The sequence below is a fragment of the Phyllostomus discolor genome, chromosome 2 (assembly GCF_004126475.2).
Source record: "Phyllostomus discolor isolate MPI-MPIP mPhyDis1 chromosome 2, mPhyDis1.pri.v3, whole genome shotgun sequence".
Taxonomy (NCBI): domain Eukaryota; kingdom Metazoa; phylum Chordata; class Mammalia; order Chiroptera; family Phyllostomidae; genus Phyllostomus; species Phyllostomus discolor.
This window is the reverse complement of record NC_040904.2, coordinates 23,808,338-23,828,752: the sequence shown is the minus strand read 5'-3', so window position 1 is coordinate 23,828,752 and position 20,415 is coordinate 23,808,338. Positions and strand designations below refer to the sequence as shown.

Below are 20,415 nucleotides of genomic sequence, written 5' to 3'. Positions count from 1 at the left end.
TTTGTCTCCTCTTATAATGTTCTTATTTCCTTTCCACTTTCATAAATCATGGCTTGTTTGGTGTGGCTATTACAGTTGTTGCTGTTCTTCTTCAACTGTGTTTGTATTTGTTCACTATTTTTTAAATTTCAAATCTCACAGGTTACTGCCCCCTGTTTTACTCCCTTATGCCTTCTTCCTGCTATTGCCTATTTGAGTTTGGAATTTTATTTTTTTCCCTTTCTGACCTGGATTCTATTCCTTAGTTTTATTACTTTTCCTCCCCCATCCTCTTAAAATCATTTCTCTTTACTATAGACATCTCATGTTCTCTTTTCTCTTTTGTACAATATCCTTATTCTCTTTCCACTTTCATTCATCTTTGCTCAGCTGTCACGGTTATTGACCCTGTTGTGGTTTTCTTCCCTGTGGTTCCCTGCAATTTCGTTCCCCCTGGTTCCCTACCTTTTTAATTTTATTTCAAACCTCATGTTATACTCTTCCCTTTTCTTATACCATTTTGCCATCACTCTTCCCTGTTTTACTTACATTTTAAATATTATTTTATCCCTTTCTTTGCCTTGTTTTCTATTCCTTACTCTTATTATTTCTCCTCCCTCTTCCCACTCAAAATCATTTTTATCTCCTCTAGTCATCTCATGTTCCCTTTTTCCAATCTTATAATATTCTTAATCTCTCTCCACCTTTATTAATCTTTGCTCAGCTGCTGTTGGTGTTGCTGATGTCGTAGGGGGATATTTTTGTGGGCATGGGTTTGGTTTTCTGGGTAGTACTGCTTCAGCACCTGTACTGAAATTTACTAAAATTAAATTCAGATCTCAAAGGAAAGAACAAGTGCTCTACAGAAAATACACATAAAGCAAATCACTTAAAAGCTATTTCAGGCAAGTGACACACCACAAAAGGAGGAAGTAAAAAGGTGATATGAACCCAGAGATGTCCCCATAGCAGGTACAAAGAAAGCAAAGTGCTTTCAGGAGTGGCCGCCAATTCCACACTGAACTTCGGAAGGGCTGCTGACCACCTCGGTCTGGGGCCCACCGCCCTGGAACTCAACCTTCTTGAAGGCTATTAGCTTCCAGAAAAAAAGGATGAATTCTCTTTCTTAAATTATTTCCCAAACCAGAAGGACCTTGGAACTGAAAGCAGGGTCCAAAGTTAGGACTTTTATTTTTGTCTGATCTGCAAATACTATGAAATCTCAGGTGAATCCCACAATACCTGCATGTCCCCTGCCGCCATTATCTCCTCCTTTAAAATTGAGATTATAATTCAGTTTTATTCAAGAAGCAGTTCAAATATTATCATTTATTCAATCAAGGAAAAAAAATGGAAATGGAACACATCGAGTTTAGGGGACTGCTATTTCAGGAGTGGAGGGTGCGTGACAGGCATGACCAGAACACTCACGGGTACGGCCAGATCAGTAAGACACATTAGTGGAAAATTCCATCATATGTGGAAAAGAATCATTCACTCGTGGCTAGACTGCATTCAGTAATTTAGGCAAAATGTTTGTCTTTTTTAGTTGTCTTTTTGGAAGGCTGTATTGTCGTAGAATTCTAATGTGTTTTTATTGAACAACATGGGAAAATGTGTAAAATGAAATATGCTCAGTGAGCTTGAGAATCGTGGACAAGCACGGGCATAATCAGTGAAGCCATAGTATTCTAACTGTTTTAGTCAAAGTTATCACTGGCCACATTTTAGTATGGTAAAAGAGTATCACTGGACTGCAATGAAACGAAGTCAAGAAGAAAAGGGAGGCATGAGGCAGGTGAGCAAGGAGCAGAGGGGTTTCCCAGACAGAGTGGGCAGTGAGTGCCAGCACCTGGCAGTGAGAGAGGGAGAGGCACATCGTGAGATGACACGTGGCTTAGAATGACTTGAGTGCAGAGTACACAAGGGGAGGTGAGAATAGGACTGACGCAGGGAGGAGTGAGTGGGGTCAGATCAAGGGTGGCTTTGGTAGCATGCTGATACTAGAGTTTTAACTTAATTCTGAGGACCGTATGGAGTCATCAAAAGGTTGATTTTAAGCAGAGGGCTGGTGTGGGCCAATGTAGATGCTTTTGCCAGCTCTGTGGAAAATGGCATTGATTGGGGCAAGATGGGAGGAAGTGAGGATAGTTAAGAGGCCAAATTTTTTAGGGAGAAGGTTTCTATCCTGAGTGGCCCTTGGTTAGGTTGATCAAGGGGAGGGAGAACTAGTGTTCCTGAGTCCTTAAGCTGTGCGGGTTGGTGGCGAGCATTCCCGATACACATGTCTACAACATTTTCAGATGAAGGTTACTTTGAGTGGGCTTAAAAATATGGCTCAATTATACTCCCACTGGGTAAGTAAATGTCAAAATAAAAATATAAACTGGCTTACCATCTGTTTGAAATTTTTAATATGGCCAATTTTCTCCACTCTTTAAAATGTAAGGGTGGTTTATTTTTATGTTTGTTTTCATTTTCATCCTTAGAGACAGCTGGATTGCTTTCAACAGTGGAAGAAGCAAAAGAAAGCTTTGCTGGGTAACTTGATGATTCTGAAGGTGAGAATCTTGTTTGTGATGGAAATCAGCTATATTTGGCATAATTTGGGGGGGGACATACTAGGAGAGCAAGTCCTCAGGAAAGAATAAGCACAGATGGGTGTCTCTGTGCTGTATACCCAGAAAGGTCTCAACCAGTCAGATTCCAGTTTCCACCCGCCCAAACTAGATGTGTCCAGGGGTGACTGGATGGTCAGCCAGCTGCGTGGGGAGCTGCGGTGAAGGGAAACTCTGTGGAAAAGGTGTGGAAACCAGAAGGATGAGTCGGAGTTAGCAAAGGATGTGCCCAAACTTCCACTTAAAGCTTCTGCTCAACTAATCTGATCAGCCCGAAACACTGTAGAAGAACAGTGGAAATTGCCCTTGGGAGGTATAAATAAATAGGAATCTGAATAGAGTTCCAGGAAAGAAGCGCAAAGGATGTCAAGCAACTTTTTCTTAAAACTGTATTTCTATGCTTGTGAACACAAGGAACACCGTGAGACCACTGCGGCAGACGTGCCGAAACAGAGGTAGGAGCAGGGACATCATCCTCGGGCCGAGCTCTCTCCAGAGCAGATTTTCAGAATGGGGGGGAGGAGCCCAAGAAGAAGACATCGTGTTCACGATTTACCTTCCTAAGTCCATAATCTAACACTCATTAAGATTTAATTAGTACTAATGAAACAACAAAAAACCACTTCTCCATGCTTTTTCTCCTTCTGTCAATTTTCTGGCATCTGTGCTGTGTCAGGACGGACTGTCTCCAATATCGTAAAAGACCGTCTTGCCTGGATCTCTCTCTCTCTGGCTGGAGACTCAGTCTGAGCCTCACACTCCAAGGCGAAGGTTCTCAGACTGTCGGTTCAACCATCCTCCCTGCTAACCAACCCTAGGGATTGTTCCTGCCCCCTAAAAGCTTCCCTGATATCCCCCTGCTCCCTGTGGAGCCAGAGATTAGAGAATCTCCATGTATCCCGTACTCTTTGGAGGAGACTCAGATTCCAATTTTCTTTGGTCCCAAAGTTGAGAACCACTGATTTGTTAATTTACTAACTGCTGCTTTGGTTTCTCAGAAATGGAATTACCAGAGAAATGTATGCCATTTTCTCCATATCAATTAAGCATGCAAATGCAGTAAGTGCATAGCCTAAAACTAAGCAAATCCCTCTTCAAAAAAGCGATTTGTGTTTGCAACTGCCATGAATTCCTGAAATTTAATCTCAGCATTTACATAAGTTCATCCTTGCCAGGTTTGGAAACTTTCCTACATAATTGCACTTTCCTTCTTTTTCAAAAGAATAGACCTTACATTTTGAAACTATTCAAAAACCCCAAGCAGTTTTAAAGTCATCCATGAGACCCCCAAATTTTGGAAAGTGTGTAGGAAGTGAAGCCTGACTGGTGCCCACTGTGCAGTGTTGGGAAAACTCCTCCCTCACTTTTCCCGGCACCTCTTTGTGTCTGTAACCCTACAGGGAAACACGTGCACTCTCTTTTCTTGATGTTTAAATAAGAGCAGAGCCAAGATCTCAAGAGATGGCCAGGTGAACCAACAAAACTAGCTGTTGTGAAGAAAGCAAATGCACATCTACAATCCACAAGCCACGATTTTGATATCCAAAACGCTCTGCAAAGCCGCATTCGTGTGACTCATAACATTTGGTACTGTTGATAAAATCTGACTGGACCGATCATCTTTCTTGTGTTCACTTAGTGGGGCCACCCCTACGCTTCACTCAGAAATGCTAATGCAGCTGCCTGGAAGGGGCTGCCCTAGATCTCTGGGGCGTATGCGCTTTGCTAACTTCCTAAAATTCAACATAATTTGAATGGCAAAACCTATCTGAAGCCAAAGTTTTTGTAGAAAGGATTGTGGCCCTGTATAAGTCTCATGCTCCCTTTTAAAAATACTTTCTTTCTCTAGGCTCCTTGCTAATATTCTCCTCCAGGTTTCCTCCTACCTTGATAGATGTTCCTTCTCTGTCACCACTGCTGGCTTCTCCTTCTTCTCCCAGCCTCGAAAAGTCAGAATGCCTGTTCTCAATTCTTTTCTCTATTGTCTCATTCCCTGGGTGATCTCACTCAGTCCCAAGGCTTAAATATCAGCTACAAGTTACAAGTGGGTGTCTCCAAAATCAATGTCTCCATTCAGCCTTCCCCTACCCATTCAACACCTAAATCTGGACATGTAATAGGCATATTAATATTAACATGTTCCAAATCAAATTCTTGATATTCTCCCCACTTCTATTCCTTTACTAGTGTTTCCCATTTCAGTAAACGGCAGTGTGACTCAGTTTCTGAGATTCCAAACTTTGGAGTTATCTTTGACTCCTTTTAGGTTTTTCCCTTGTCCAACCCATCAGCAATTTCCATGGTCTCTACCTTGAAAATGTATTCCAATCGGGCCACTCTCTCCTGCTTCCCCACTATGACCATCTGTTTTCCAAGACCTTTTCAAGAGTCTTGTAATAGGTCTCCTTATCTTTATTTTGCCCTCCCTCAGCCCATTTTCCACACAGCAATCAGTTGTACTCTAAAAATAAGTTAGATCATGTCACTCCCTTGTTCAAAATTCCCAAGTGGCTTTTTATCACACTTAGAGAACAATCCAAAATCCCTACCATAGCCTACAAAGAGTCCCGTGAATTGACCCCTCCAACTTTGCTTTCTATATCTGTCCTTGCTCACTAAGCTCCAGCAACGCCTCCTGACTCTTGTATGGTTTCTGCAAGGATCCCAGGACGCTCCTTGCCACAGGGTCTTTGCGCTTCCTATTCCCTCTAGCAGGAATGTTCTTTCTCTCACTTCAGTTCTGCTTGAATATTACCCCCTTAAAGAGCCCTCTAGCCACACCATGTAATATAGCACCTCTCCTTCAGAAAGTATCCATTTACCCTGCTTTATTCTCCTCGTGAGCATCTATTTTAAAAAACCTGTTTGCATGTTAAATGAATGCATATACACATGCAATGGGCACAGAGATGTATAAGTAAGCTTGTCTCTGGGATTTTGTGGGTTCATGGAGAAATGATCCTTTTATTCAGACTTGAAGAATAAACAGAAGTATGCCAGGCACATGTTATTAAAGTTTAAGCTAGAATCTGCTTTGTCTTTATTCTTTTATTTCTCATAATCTTAAAAAGATCTCAAAGGTTGTAGTTTGTTGTTCATTTTTACTTATAATTTCCAGGTTTTTCTTTTTTAACCTTGCTCTTTATCCTTTTCTTTGCCACCTTCTCTATCAGGTTTTCATTTTATAATTTACTCCTTTCCATCATTTTATTAAAGATTTTATTTATTTATTTTTAGAGAGAGGGGAAAGGAAGGAGAAAGAGAGGGAGAGAAACATCAATGTGTGGTTGCCTCTTGCATGTCCCCTAACTGGGGACCTGGCCTACAACCCAGGCATGTGCCCTGACTGGGAATCGAACTGGTGACCCTTTGGTTCACAGGCCTGCACTCAATCTACTGAGCTACACCAGCCACAGCTCCTTTCCAATTAATTTAAATTATTTCTTAAAATTAAAGTAATACAGTAAACATAGTTAAAATTAAAACAATGCTATCAAATTATCATTAATAAAAGCACTCCTTCACACTTCTAATCCTGCCTCCCAGAAACAACCATTTTCAGGTTTTTAAGCTGTGTCTCCTAATATTTTTCTCTGAATTCCTAAATAATATCATGTCATAGCTATCTCATGGTTTCTAATGTTGAAGTCATTACCTACTGACTTCATAGAACAGAAGATGAGGATTTAGCTTCCTATTGATATTCCCAACAGATGTTTCTCCTTCCTCATGAGATGTTTTTCCTGTCCCATTATATTTCTATCACAATTTTTACTTAAATATATGCACATATTTTTCTTTCTATGATTATATATACAAATATTATGCACACCTGGGCTATGTAGTGTACTGTGATTATAATTTCTTTCTTGCTCAGATTCCTTCCAGAGTTAATTATTGTCTCATTATTCAGCTGCTTAGTTGTCTAGGTATTGATTACTAATTTTTCACCAATACCACTAACAGACGCTTTGAATATGTGTTTAGCATGTCCAAGCACTCCCTCTAATCTGTCAGCCTCTCTTTGTTCTTGGTGATATACTCTTTTTAAAAAATACTTTATTGTTTATGCTATTACCGTTGTCCCCATTTTTCCTCCTTCGCACCCCTCACCCAGCCCACCCGCCACTCCCACAGTCAACCCCACTCTGTTGTCCGTGATGGGTCATTCATACATGTTCTTTGACTAGTCGCTTCCCCTTCTTTCAACCAGTTCCCACCTCCTTCCTCCTCTCATGCAGATGTCAGTCTGTTCCACATCTCTGTGCCTCTGGTTCTATTTTGCTTGTTAGTTTATTTTGCTCATTTGATTCCAGTTAAAAGTGAGATCATATGGTATTTGTCTTTCACTAACTGGCTTATTTCACTTAGCATAATAGTCTCCAGTTCCATCCATGCTGTTGCAAAAAGTAAGAATTCCTTCTTTTTTACTGCTGCTTAGTATTACATTGTGTAAAGGTACCACAGGTTTTTTATCCACTCATCTACAGATGCACACTTAAGCTGTTTCCAAATCTTGGCTATTGAAAATAATGCTGCTATGAATATAGGGGTGCATATATTCTTTTGAGTTTGTGTTTTGGGGATTCTTAGGAGAAATTCCCAAAAGGGATCACTGGGTCAGAAGGCAGCTTCTGGGTCAGAAGGCAGCTTCTTTTTGAAGTTTTTGAGGAAACTCCATACTGTATTCCACAGTGGCTGCACCAGTCTGCATTCCCATCAAACAGTGTACTAGGGTTCCCTTTCCTCCACATCCTTGCCAGCACTTGTTGTTTATTGATTAATGATGGCCATTCTGACAGATGTGAAGTGATATCTCATCGTGGTTTTAATGTGCATCCCTCTCATGGCTAGCGATGTTGAGCATTTTGTAATGTCATACATCTATGGGCCATCTCCATGTCCTCCTTGGAGAAGTGTCTATTCAGGTCCTTAGCCCATTTTTTAGTTGGATTGTTTTTCTTCCTGGTGTTGAGGCATGTAAGTGCTTTATATATTTTGGAAATTAAACACTTGTCTGATGTATCATTGGCAAATATGTTCTCCCATACAGTTGGTTCCCTTTTCATTTTGATGGTTTCTTTAGCCATACAGAAGACTTTGAATTTGATGTAGTCCCATTTATTTTTTTCCTTTATTTCCCTTGCCCTAGGAGATACATCAGCAAAAACAGTGTTATGCAAGATGTCTGAAATTTTACTGCGTATGTTTTCCTCTGGGACTTTTATGGTATTGGGACTTATATTTAAGTCATTTATCTGTTTTGAGTTTATTCTGGTGTATAGTGTAAATTGGTGGTCTAGTTTAGTTTCTTTTGCATGTAGCAGTCCAGTTCTCCCAACACCATTTATTGAAGAGACTGTTTTTACTCCATTGACCATAAAGGTGTGGGTTCATTTCTGGGTTCTCTATTCTTTTCCATTAATCTGTGTCTGTTGTTATGCCAGTACCAGACTGTTTAGATTACAGCGGCCTTATAGTATAGTTTGAAATCAGGTACTGTAATCCATCCAAATGTGTTCTTCTTTCTCAAGATTGCCAAAGCTATTCAGGGTCTTTTTTGGTTCCCTATAAATTTTTGCAATATTTGTGTTAGATCTGTGAACTATGCCATTGGTATTTTAATAGAAATTGTATTGAATCTAAAGATTGCTTTGGGTAGTATGGACATTCTTCCCAGGTAGGATGTTAATTCTTCTAATTCATGAACATGGTGTATACTTCCACTTGTTTGTATTTTCCTCTGTTTCTTTCTTCAGTGTCCTATCCTTTTCTGAGTACAGGGCCTTTACCCCCTTGATTAAATTTACTACTAGGTACCTTATTTTTTGTTGCAATAGTAAATGGAATTGTTTTCTTAGTTTCTCTTTCTGATAGCTCATTATTGGTGTATAAAAATGCCATTGATTTCTAAGTATTGATTTTGTATCCCACTACTTTGCCCAATTCAACTCATTAGGTCTAGTAGTTTTTTGGTAGAGCCTATAGGGTTTTCTATGTATAATATCATGTTGTCTGCAAATAATGAGTTTTACTTTCTCTTTTCCAATTTGGATGCCTTTATTTCTTCTTTTTGTCTGATCACTGTGGCCAGGACCTCCAGTACTATGTTGAAAGCAGACATCCCTGTCTTGTTCCTGATCTAGAGGGAAACACTTTTAGTTTTTGCCCATTAAATATAATATTGGCTATGGGTCTTTTGTATATAGCCTTTATTATGTTGAGGTATGACCCCTCTATTCCCACTTTGCTGAGAGTTTTTATCATAAATGGGTACTTGATTTTACCAGATGCTTTTTCTGCATCCATTAATATGATCATGTGATTTTTATCTTTCATTTTGTTTATCTATCACATTTATTGTCTTGTGAACATTGTACCAATCTTGCTTCCCTTGGATAAATCTCACTTGTTCATGATGTATGATCTTTTTAATGTATTGCCGGATCCAGTTAGCTAATATTTTGTTGAGGATTTTAGCTTCTATGTTCATCAGGGGTATTGGCCTACAATTTTCTTTCTTTGCTGTGTCTTTATCTGGTTTTGGAATTAGGATAATACTGGCCTCATAAAAAGAGCTTGGAAGTCTTCCCTTTTCTTGAATTTCTGGGAATATATTGAGAAGGATATACATTAGTTCTTTGAATGATTGATAAGATTTGCCTGTGAAGCCATCTGGTCCAGGACTTTGTTTGCTGGGAGTTTTTGATTAGTGCTTCAATTTCACTGGTTGTTATTGGTCTATTCAGGTTTTCTGCTTCTTTCCGATTCAGTTTTGGAAGATTGTATGTTTCTAGAAATTTATCCATTTTGCCCAGGTTGTACAATATCCTGGCATATAGTTGTTCACAGTATTTCCTTATAATCTTTTGTATTTCTGTGCTATCAGTTGTTACTTCTTCTCGTTCATTTTTTATTTTATTTATTTGGGTCCTCTCTTTTTTTTCTTCTTGATGAGTCTGGTTAAAGTTTCATCAATTTTGTTTATCTTTTCAAAGAACCATCTCCTGGATTCATTGATCCTTTGGATTTTTTTTAGTCTTTATGTCATTTATTTCTGCCCTGATCTTGATTATTTCCTTCCTTCTACTCGGGGCTTTATTTGTTGTTGTTTTCCTAATTCTTTTAGGTATAGGGTTAGGTTGTTTATTTGAGATTTTTCTATCTTCTTGATGTAGACCTGTAATGCTCTGAACTTCCCTCTGAGAACTGCTTTTGCTGTGTCCCATAGGTTTGGGGTTGTTGTGTGTTCATTTTCATTTGTTTCCAGGTACTTTTTGCTTTCTTCCTTGATCCCATTGATAACTCATTCACTATTTAACAACATGCTATTTAGCCTCCATGTATTTGAATATTTTTGAGATTTTTATTGAGGCCAATTTCTAGTTTTGATGACATTGTGATCTGAGAAAATGCTTGATATGATTTCAATTTTTTTGAACTTGTTAAGGCTTGTTTTTCTCCTAACATGTGGTCTATCCTTGAGAATGATCCATATGCACTTGAGAAGAATGTGTATTCTGCTGCTTCAGGATAAAATGTTCTTAAATATCAGTTAAATCTATTTGATGTCATGTGTCATTTATGGTTACTGTTTCCCTGTTGATTTTTTTCTCTGATCTATCCATTGGTGACAGTGGGGTGTTAAAATCCCCTACAATGACTGTATTGCTGTTGTTCTCTTCCTTAAAGTCCACCAAGATTTTTTTTTTATATATTTAGGTGCTTCTATATTTGGTGCATATATGTTTACAAGAGTTATATCCTCTTACTGGATAGATCCCTTTAGTATTCTGTAATGACCTTCTTTGTCTCTTCTTACGGTCTTTGTTTTAAAGTCTATTTTGTCAGATGTAAGTTTTGCTACCCCAGCTTTTTTTTTTTTCACTTGGAAACATACTCTAAAAGCCCTTCATTTTTCTGCTGAACCTAGCCCGGTTGTTCTCCAACTCTTGCACTGCTGTAACACTTGGACTTCTTCCTACCATGGGCCTGGGGATTCCCTCCACCTCTGTCCTGTGTTGGAACTCGTTTCCTGATTCCTATCTCTTCTCCTTTCTTAGTTTACCCTCATTGTGGTGTCATATATCCTCAGCTTCCTCAGTGAGGCTGCAAGGGAAGTGTCATTTTTGAGAACTCTGATGTCTGAAAATATCCTTACTTGACCCTTGCACTTGCCCATTTGGCAGGATATGGAATTCTAGGTTGCAAATAGTTTTCCTGCAGAATTTGGAAGCCATTATCTTCTAGTTTCTCCTGCTGCTGTTAAGAATTCTGATGTCATTGATTGCTATTCCTTTTCAGGTGACTGTTTTTTGTTGTCTGTCTTGAAGCTTTTAAATAATTATGTTTATCCTTAAGGTACTGACATTTCATGCTGAAGTGCTTTGATGTGTTTGTTTTGCCATCCATTACACTGTGTGGGCCCCTTCAAAACAGAACTGCATGTCCCTTCAGTAGTTGGAAATATTTTTTAATTAGATCCTGCATAGTTTCTTCCCTTCCATTTTCTGTTCTCTCCTTCTGGAAATCCTATTTAGTGGGATATTATATATCCTGGCTTGATCCTCTAATTTTCTTTTCTCCTCTTCATCTCTTTGCTTTTTCTTCTTCGTTCTGGGAGATTTTTTTCAGCTTAATCATCCACCCCAAATATTAATTTTTTTGCTTCAGCTCTTATATTTGAACACTCATGCTTACTCTTTTTCATAGCCGCCTGTTCATGTCTCATCTATGCAATATCTTCTCTTTTCTCATAAAGATATTAATTGTGCTCTTTTTTGAAGTTCATTTTTGCTTCCCACATTGTTTTGTATCTCTTTCTTCTAAGTTCTTTTTTTTTCTTTTTAAAGATTTTATTTATTTATTTTTAGAGAGAGGAAAGGAGGGAGAAAGAGGGGGAGAGAAACATCAATGTGTGGTTGCATCTTCAGCTCCCCGACTGGGGACCTAGCCTGTAACCCAGGCATATGCTCTGACTGGGAATCGAACGAGCAACCCTTCAATTTGTAGGCCAGCACTCCAGCCAAGGCAAAGTTTTTTTTTCTTATGTGTTCGATCCTGGCTTCTCTCTTTTATATTAGAGATGATTCTCAAATGTTTGGTGATTCTTATCTTTTTGAATCTCCCAAATGTTACTAGAAGTTCCATGTGCATTTGTAAGGGTTTATTGACTAGTATACTTCTCAGTGGGTAGACTAGACAGGGATTTCATTGGAAGACCCCAATTGTTAGTATACAAAATTCTTTTTTTTTAATTTCCTGGATATTAATATATATGGTAAGCCTGGTTGTCTGTTCTGGGAAGTGACTGAGTGAAGTGGACTGGCAGGTCTCACCCTTTAATACACATACTTTCATTCTAGCCTTATCCCATACTCTGCTGATGTGTATCTTTAGATCAAAAGCCTCTCACATTTTGTTTTTCTAGAGTATAAATCTTTGATATCCTGCCAGAATAGTGGGTGGGGGCAGCTTGGGATTAAAGGAGGGCATCTCAGCATCTATCTGATCCTTTTACAATCATTCAAACAGCCCTGTTTTCAAATCCACTCTTCCCTCCCTCTTTCAGAGGTAGCTGGTGTCTCCAGTTCCCGAGCCTTTCCAGTGTCGTGGCACACAACGGGGTTTGCTCCTTTTAGGACCTTGCCCCACTGCCCCACTCCCCAGAGGCATTAGGCTTCACGGTCGGATAGTCTGCTAATTGCCTCTCACCCCTCCGTTGCCTTTCCATTTCCCAAAGTGTAGTTGACATCTTGTCCATCTGGTGACAACTCCTCTCTTGTTTTCTTTTCCTTGTGAATGTATTCACTGTTTATTAGTTGACTGTCATTTTAGTGTTTTGAGATGAAGTAGAGATAAACATACGTATTCAATTCTCCCTGTTTAACAAAAGTATTCCTTTCTATTTTTGAATATCTTTTATTTGTATAGGAACTGGTGGAATGTAAAACTTCTGTCCCTTTGTTTTCTTTATCTATAGTCTTAAGACAACACAAATATTGAGTTCTCTGTACTGGTTTTCCTTTGGTAGTTATACAGGAGCTGTTTTTGTGTTTTCTTATTTTAATTTGCTACATTCTTTTTCTGGATGACAACAAGGCCCACAGCAGCAGGGCCACGCCGTCCTGACAGGACTCACGTGGAGCTGGGAGGAAGAAAAACGGGCCGCAAGAAGCACGCTATCTGTTTTAACCTGGTTTTAAATGATAATGTCCTGTTCTCTAACATACTATGTTTCTTTTCTGACTTCCCTCTTTTTTCTCCTAATGTTGTAATTTTTTATGTGTGTGTCTGCTCTGTCTGAGGAGTTTTCTGGGGGGCCCCTTTTCACATTTACATTTCCCATACAGTTTTATTTTCCATTTTCTCTCTTATTGACCTGTGCCTTTTGTTGCTTCACCTCTGACCCTTGTTTCTGTGGCTGCTCTCCAATAATCCCCACTCCACACAGGAATGCCCATTTTGCCCTTTAGAGGCTAAGGCCTTCCTCCCACCCTTGAGAACTTTCTTCATACAATAAAAAACAAAGTCCACCCATTCTCTGCTCTCTTGAACGAGAGCTGGACTTTCCTCTCCTTAATTAGCTTTCTTATTAGACCATTAATTTATCCTCATTCTAATGGGAATTTGTTCTCCATTTAAAAGTGGCTTTTCTTCTCCAGAACCTGAGAAATTTCAAGTGTCTGCAATGCATGGTCAAAATAGTAGTGCTTTTCACTTTAAATGCTGCAAACTCTATTCTTTCTGACCTGTAATTTCTATGGTTTTATGGGCTCATTTCCTACTTTTATAAGAAATTCTGGACTTTGGCGTGCTTAACCAGAGAAGCAGCCTTAATTATTTACTCCTACCATTTAGTTATAATTATTTAACTTCTAATAGAAAATCTAGCCAACCCTCCCCTCTCCTCACCCCAGCAAAAGGAAATCTGCCCCCTGGCATATCCTTGGGTAACTTTCCCTGTGAGATGATCCCTTTCTACTCCCCAGTAAGGATCCATAACCATTTGTATACCATCTTGGTGTCCTGTATCTTTTAATAGCCTACTTTAAAAAAAACAAAAATGTCATCTTCATGTGGCTTTCTTTTATAACTAATGAGCAGAAAGAGCTCTAAATGTAGCTCCCTTTGCCTGAAAATGACATTCACTCTTCACTTTCAGTCTGGTTTTGCTTACCAAAATTACCTCCAGCGGCCCTGAGATTGGCAGTCTTAAAATGGCCCTGTGTCCCTACCCTCTTGCTATTCACACTCATGTGCTATTCACACTCACTTTGACTGTGGGCTGGGCTTATTGGCTCATTTATGAAGAGTAGAATACAGCAGAAGCAACGGGATGTCACCTCCAAGATGAGATTGCAAAAAGACTGTGGCTTCTATTTTAGGCACTCTCTTTTTCACTCTCTCAGTCTTGCTTATTTGCCTGCTCTGGGGGAAGCCAGCTGCCATGTGGTGGGCTGTTCTATGGGCTGTTCTATGGAGAGGTCCATGCTGTAAGGAACTGAGGAAGGCCGCTGAGCTCCAGCAGGGTGCTGAGGCTCTGAGCCCAAGAGCCCATGAGGAAGTAAATCCTGCTAGCAACCACAAAGTGAGCCTGGAAGCCAACACTCTCCCAGCTGAGCCTTTGGATGAGTCCGCAGCCCCCGACAACCTGGCACCAACCTCATGAAAGCCCTTGAGCCAGAAGCACCCACCTAAGCCACATTCAGATCCTGACCCACAGAAATGATGAGAAAATAAATGCTTGCTGTCTGAAGCCACTGAATTTTAGGATAATTTATTGTGCAACAATGGAAACTCATACAGGCCCTAAAGGCCAATTTTTTAGCTTTTGTCTATGCTTTATGTATGACAGGTTGCTGTTTAGGTCATTCTTTCCTCTTGATGTCAATGTAATTACTCATATAAAACTTTCTTTAAATTCTTCTTTGAGAACAGCGAATGGCAGTTGTCAGTTATATTCTTAACTGCATATCTAGTGTCCAGCACAGGGCCTGGCGCCTGCATAGATGCCCAACACACAGTTTCAGAATTTGACCCTTCTGTCTTTTTCTACATGTCCTAGTTTACAAGTTACTCCTTATCTTCCATATTGCCATTTCTCTGGGGATTTAAAAATTAGAAAACCTACTGGTCTCCTTGCCTTGACCTTTCCCTCCTTTAACCTCCTGCCGCTGTCTCCCTTGAAGCAAAACCGCATCACCTCTGTCCTTCTCAGGGTCTCTGCAGCAGAGCCGCGCGAAGGTGTGCTGTCCCCTCCCACTCCTGTCCGCACCGACCACGCGGCTCCCTGTACCAGGGACGCTGTGCTGCTGTGCTCCAGCAGGAGACGCTCAGTCATCTGACCCCCTAACCATCTGGGGGAATACATAGTGTGCGTATTGCTACTTTAAAGTAAAAACAAGAAAATAAATGAGGCCTAGAGATGAGTGCCAAGCCTGGGGGTCCCTGTGAAACTCGGAGCCACTATAGCTCAGGTTTCCTGAAAGAGGAAACATCGCTGCCACGGAGGCGCAGCTTTGAGCCTCGGCCCCGCCGCGCTGCAGGGCCTTCCGGAAGGTCTTCAGCCTCCTAGAGTCAGTTCCTCATCGCTAACATGGAAGTCATTTCTCCTTTACAGGGCGGTTAGGGCATTGCTGTTGATCTAGCATTCTGCCCATTCCCATTTTAACTTAGTTTATAACTCCTTTGCAATAATAAATTCACTTCCTAATTATAATGCTGGCATATACTTTTTATTCTGCTGGATAATTTAAATGTAGCAAGAACACGGTATATTTAATTATTAATAACCAATGTTATAACTAGCACTTTCTTTTTATTCCTTTATTAAGATGCCCATAAAACTGACAAAAGATGACTTGTCATTGACATTCAGAATCTTCCTCCATTTGCCTTTATTTGCTATTCCCTCATGAATGGGATCAAATATTCTGATGTGACATAACTTGGGTGATTACAGAACAGACTAATTGCTCTACTGTCCTAGTTCAAGTTGCTATAACAAAGTACTATAGACTGGGAGACTCAGACAACAAAACAAATTTATTCCTCCCAGTTCTGGAGGCCAGGAAGTCCATGGTCAAGTCACAAGCACGTTGGGTGTGTGGTGTGGGCCTGCTTCCTGGGTCAGAGACACCCTCCCCCTTTGTCCTGATGTGGCAGAAAGGGTGAGGGAGCTTTCTGGGATCTCTTTTATGAGGGCATGACGCCCGCTCCCCGCTCGAGGGCTCTGCCTTCGTGATTAAATACCGCCCAGAGCCCCCCCCCCCCCCCCCCCCCCCCCGACTTAAATGTCTCCCGGAGTCCCCACGTCTAAATGTCATCACACTGGGGATTAGGTTTCAGGATTTTTTAGAGGACGCACACACTCAGTCTGCAGCAGCCACCATTTCCACACTGCTTAGCAGTTCGGAAATAAGACTTTGTTAGAAAGAAATTTTAAATCAAAATCTGTCTACTCCAGTCCAAATAAAAACATTGCTAAAATAATCACACATGCATAAGAAAGAAGACCAACACACGTAAATTACCTTATAAATTTAGGTTGATGGAAAGATAAATCCCTAAAGAAAAATGATATTTAAGATATATTGTCCAAATATTATTTGAACTAAAGCAGCAAGTCCTCTAAAAGTTTTTTGGCAAAGATTTAATGTCCAAAGAAGCAAGACATATAAAGATTACTAGTCTCAGAGGTTTTAAAAGGCCATTTGCAACACAGTAGACCTGGGTGCTGAGAAAACCTTAGAGATTATGTAGCTCCGTGTATTCATTTCATAGAAAAGGAAGCCAGGTCCAGAAAGGTTAAGTGACTGCCTCGTTAAAGACAAAACCAGGATATGATCCCAGGTCCCTGACTGGCAGTCCAGAACTTTTCGCATGACACCAAGCTACCTTTCATGTTTTCGTTTGTTTGGTTTTTGAAAGAGCATCTGCCGCGGTGCCGCCTCTCACTGCGGCGGTGCCATCGGCAGCCTCCTACCTCTTCCTGGGACTGCCTGAACTGCTGCATCAGCTGCGTCTGCGCCAGCAGGGCCCTTTCCAGTTCATCGGACTTCTGTTTCATTTCCTTCCTCAAGTCCTCTGAAACAAAATCACCATTGTCAATTTCCTTCTTCAAGCGAGATTCAAATTCTGCAACCAGATTCTTAAGGTTTTCAATTTCCTTCTCCTTTGACTCAGATTCTTCAGTATATTGGACATGGGATTCATGCAGTTTTTTTTCAAGAGTGGCTACTTCCAGCCTTAAATCTCTAGTAGCGCCTGCGATTAAGTCAGATATCTGTAAGATAAATCTTGTATTAGTTTTTAGGCAATATCTCTAGGTGACCACAGAGTTCTCATGGTTTTCAAAGGCTCATTCTACATAATCAGTGTACTCCGCTGATCAGATGAAAACAAATCCTATGACATATGTAGGCCTCCAAAATTTTCTTTTTAAAAGTTAAGACTAAAATTTTTGTTTTTACCACCTTAAACAGATTTGCACGAATCACTTGAGCATCCTTAGAAATATATGAATCTCTGTAACTGGGTTAAGTCACCAAGAATAGCTCCAGTGGTGATTAGTTGCCTGTCTGGATTCACTACAGGGTAGCTCTGTCAGTTAAAATGCCTGATGCTTGGGATGCACGTACAGGAACACAGCAATTATATTTTACTCATACCATACCCATAAGTTTTCCTTTGACATTTTTTCTTTCTTGTACATAATGACTGGAGGTACCTCAGGTACTATACCTTATAGAGCAGTATGCCCGACAGAACTTTCTGTGATGATAGAAGCATTCTGTGGTGTCCAATATAGTATGGACACAGTAGGCACCACATGTGGCTATTGACAGTGTGTGCTGGTGCGTGTCTAACAACTGACTCCCCCCACACACAAGCCAGGTCTGTGTCTGATCTCCACAGCATAAATACTCTCACCACGGCCAATTCCGAGCTACCAAGGTGACATCAGTGATCGCTGAGTTGGGAAGGGACGTGTGCAATGGGCTCTCGCTTGCCAGGACTGGGTAATGAGCATTTGAAATGTGGCTGATGTGACTAAGGAACTGCATGTTTAATTTGATTTCATTTTAATTAATTGAAATTTAAGTAGCTCCATGTGGCTACCACATTAGACAGTGCAGTTGTAGAGGATACCAGAATTCTTTAAAATATACTGCTTTTCAAGGTGGTACCTCTAGATAAACAGAAGAGAGAATAACTTGGGGAAGCTTTTCCTCATCATAATAAAAGTCTTTAGAAGGGAAAATGCTTTTTTCTCTCTCCTTAAAAAACAAAACAAAACAAAGAACAGAAAAGAAGTGGGAAGAGCAAAGCTGCTTCTGATGCAACATATCCTTATTATTTATGCTGCGGATATTGTCATGTAACAAATATTAGTACAACAAGAAACCAACCCGTGGAGAATCTGGAAAACATTCAGAGACCAAAGCTCTACGGATTTTGTGAACTGTTACTTAAGAATTAAATATCCAAAATTTGTTCCAAATGTTAAATTTACATTAAGATTAACTTTTATAAGAAATCTATCTACTACACTTAGTAATTATATAAACTAAACTCAGATTCCATTATCTTCAGTTAATCCAGGAAGGAAGAGGGTCGCAGCTAGGTCTGGACAGTAGTTCCCATCACCCTGAGGAGACGTGACACCAAAACAGAGCAGGTTATCCTTGGGAGAGGAGGCTCAAATAGCCACAAGTACGTTTGGATTTTTAAAAAAGGGAGTCAACATTTAAAAATCACGAGTTTACTTATGAAACCTAGACTTATGACTTCTCTTCAAAAACTGTAACCCCTGGCAAGTTGGGGCTTGCCTTTTGGCATTCCCCAGCAGATGGGCACTGAGACATCCAGGACCCTGGGACAGCAGTCCTGAGGTGAGGGGAGGTCAGGAGAACACTCCAAGAGGAGCCAGGGTGGCCTGGGGGGCGGGGCTAAGAGAGGACCTGCCCAGGATGGGCGGGACCTGGGGTGAGACCAATGTGTTCCATTGTCTCAACAGGCCTTCACTTATATTACAATACAGGAATTGAAAGGTAAAATTATTAAGAATTTCAGAATAGCATTTGCAGAGTATTAAGCCCCAAATATGAGGCCCTTCTGAGTGCAGGGCCCTGTGATACTGCTGCATTTGCTGCACGCTCATGTAGCTGGCCTGCCTCGTGTTCACAGCGGACTGTTGAAAATGCTGGACCATGCCCTGGTACAGCAATGCAGAGGCCAGGAAGTCTCATTTGATACTTAACTTACACAGACTGTTAATGATTTTATTCAAAAATAGGGGTTGCCCCACTGCACCTTGGTTAATACACACACCACACGCACATACATATACAAACACATGCACATTACCACACGCAGGCCTTATAAAAACAGGGGAATCTTAACAAAAACTAGGGAGGTGGTTACATTTAAAAAATATTTCTTTAAAAGGTGGGACAACTGTAACTGAACAATAATAAAAATAAATAACTACAATAAAAAAGAAGCAAAAATATTTAGTATTGAAAATATCATGAAAGAAGATAGGTTCTAGTTGTTGGAAAGTTTTTAATTATATAAAACACCTCATTATCTTTTGATGTTACATGTTTTATGTGTTAGACTATCTAGTTATGCTAATTAGAATTGCATAATTTATGTTGTTTTAAAAATAAGCTTATTTCTATATACAGCTGGGTTTCATGCTTGTATAGCTAATATCAGTTATTCATTCTTGAGAATGAATATGCAAATTGAGGATAATATGCAAATCATTCTTCCTATGTGGCCACGCCCAAGGCACAGCGACCGGACTTGTAAATACTGTCATGTTCTTAGGCGGAACAACCAACGTCTGTAGTTTCAAACCCATTACATGATATTGATCATTATAATGCCAGACCTTCATTTGTAGCTCCTCTTGTTCTTTCTTATACTTTTGGATCATTTCTTGGTGTTTTTCCTTTTCAATATCAAGTTCCAGTTTAGCTTCTTCTTTATAGAGAAGAGCTTGCTCCTCAACTTCAAGTAAATGCTGGGCTCTTTCCTTGGTGAGTTCAGCTTCAATCTAGAAAATAGCATTTAACACACATATAAAGGCATTGTACCTTAAAATCAGTAAAGTTGTTTTCAGACTCCAACATTTTTAAAAAATTCTAACTCTAATAGTAATTCTAAAAATTAATCTAGTTTTTAAACTCTAATACATTTATTTTTAATTTGACTGAGAACTTAGATCAGAAATATTGACCTTGGGTCAAATATTTCAAGATCTTTTAAGACCTGAAAAACGAGTCGAGACGGTAGGATAATATATTATAACAGTTCTGAGAAATACTAAAAGCTTTGTCTTCTGTAAACTCAGTCCTTGCCAGCAATTCCCCCCTCCCCCCAAAAAAAAGATTTTGAGGCCCTTAAACTAAGTGCTGCTGAGAGCTCAAAGGGATACAAGGTACAGAAGTTGGATTTTTAATGGTCCTTTCTTGACGGAAACCATAGGAAGTGTTGGAGCCACAGATGATCATTTTAATGTGACTGAGGTCAGAAAGTTGATCAAGGAAAACATATGGATGCCTGTATCCATATTTTGACTCAGGCAAAATCACACAGTGCTGGAAGAGCCCTTAGAAATCCCTTAGTTCAATTTCTCAAGCTTCCATGAATTGCGGAAAGAATAAACAAGGACTTTGGATTTAGATGAAGTGGAATTTAAATCCTGGTTCTCACACTTTCTACTTGTGTGATATTAAACTGTGATCATGACTTCTACTGGTGGGATTATAACTAGTTCCTTTGGGGGTCCTTATGCGGGTTAAAT

General features: G+C 39.9%; 1 protein-coding gene across 2 annotated transcripts in view; it reads right to left on the bottom strand.

Moving 5' to 3' along the window:
• LEKR1 (leucine, glutamate and lysine rich 1) overlaps positions 1 to 20,415 on the bottom strand; it is a 152,964-nt gene that overhangs the window by 8,402 nt on the left and 124,147 nt on the right. For both annotated transcript variants that reach the window (XM_028504822.2, XM_036017601.1), the window contains exons 11-12: positions 19,501 to 19,665; positions 16,585 to 16,884 (exon numbers count right to left, since the gene is read on the bottom strand). In XM_028504822.2, coding sequence (XP_028360623.1) covers positions 16,585 to 16,884; positions 19,501 to 19,665 — 465 coding nt within the window. The remainder of the gene's footprint in view (positions 1 to 16,584; positions 16,885 to 19,500; positions 19,666 to 20,415) is intronic.